Source organism: Camelina sativa, unplaced genomic scaffold (genome assembly GCF_000633955.1).
Source record: "Camelina sativa cultivar DH55 unplaced genomic scaffold, Cs unpScaffold01716, whole genome shotgun sequence".
NCBI classification, from domain to species: Eukaryota; Viridiplantae; Streptophyta; class Magnoliopsida; order Brassicales; family Brassicaceae; genus Camelina; species Camelina sativa.
In genome coordinates this window covers 1-977 of record NW_010922833.1, presented here as the reverse complement: position 1 = coordinate 977, position 977 = coordinate 1, and the positions used below count along the sequence as shown (strand labels likewise).

The following is a 977-nucleotide window of genomic DNA, read 5'->3' as shown; positions in this document are numbered from 1 at the left end:
AAAAAAAAAAATCCAAATATTTACTTACTTGGTAATATTCTTGACCAGGATAGTGAAAATCTGAAAGTATCCAAATTCATTTCCTTCATTAATTTGATGTCTTCCTGTTCATTTTACCATTTAATTAATATAAGTTGTTGCAAGAAAAATAATAATAAAATAACTATTGAAACTTAAAACTTGATTATGCAGATATGTCCCACCAATTTTTTTATGCTTATATTTCACAATTCAATCACGTTTCCAATGACCAAAAATGCTGCAAAGCAAGCAAGTATAAAATAATAAAAGTCATGCCGGCACAAACCTTGTAACGATGGTAAAAGTCTACAGCAACATCTCCGTTGTCCATGCTTGTCCTTTCTGAAAAAATATATAAAACTTTTACGTATAGATATTGGAAACGTTGGAAAAGATAAGTTCTTTATAACAAAAAAATTAACAACGTGTGGATGAATGAAAAAAAAGGTGAACCTGGGAATTCATGTGTAAAACGATCCCATATGCTCGGGGCCCTTCCTCCTTCTTCTACTGCACCTTCATACTGCATTCCACATATATTCAAATATCCTGATTAATTACTTTAACAAACTAATTAAATCTATCGAAAAAAAAAAAAAAAAACTATCGAAAGCATGAGTACATTTCATTGATCAGTACATTACAAACAAACCTGATAAGCGGAAGAAGCAACGCCAAAATCAAAATCAGGAGGAAAGCTATAACGATTTAGAGGTGTCGTAGACGATCTAAGAGATCTTCCCTCTGCAGCATCCCATGATGCTACACTTAGTGTAATTAGTACTAGTGCAAGTAGCTTAATTTCCATTTCCTTGGACGTTATTTAGTTTATGGAAGAAAAAAGCTTTAGTAAAAGATTTGAGAATTTTGAGATATGTAAGTAAGTCTTTAGAGAACAAGATATGTAAAAGACTTCTGAGAAGTGTTAATGCATCAACTTCGTCTTATATAGAGAG

The 977-nt window shown here is 31.6% G+C and overlaps 1 protein-coding gene across 1 annotated transcript; it reads right to left on the bottom strand.

The window, feature by feature from the left end:
• Positions 1-20: 20 nt before the first annotated feature.
• LOC104774161 (beta-glucosidase 32-like) lies at positions 21-951 on the bottom strand. The gene is made up of 4 exons (XM_010498825.2): positions 674-951; positions 475-544; positions 308-363; positions 21-104 (listed from the first exon to the last, which is right to left on the bottom strand). The coding sequence occupies exons 1-4, from the start codon at positions 827-829 to the stop codon at positions 21-23; spliced, it is 366 nt and encodes a 121-aa protein (XP_010497127.1). The 5' UTR covers positions 830-951.
• Between the last annotated feature and the right edge of the window lie 26 nt (positions 952-977).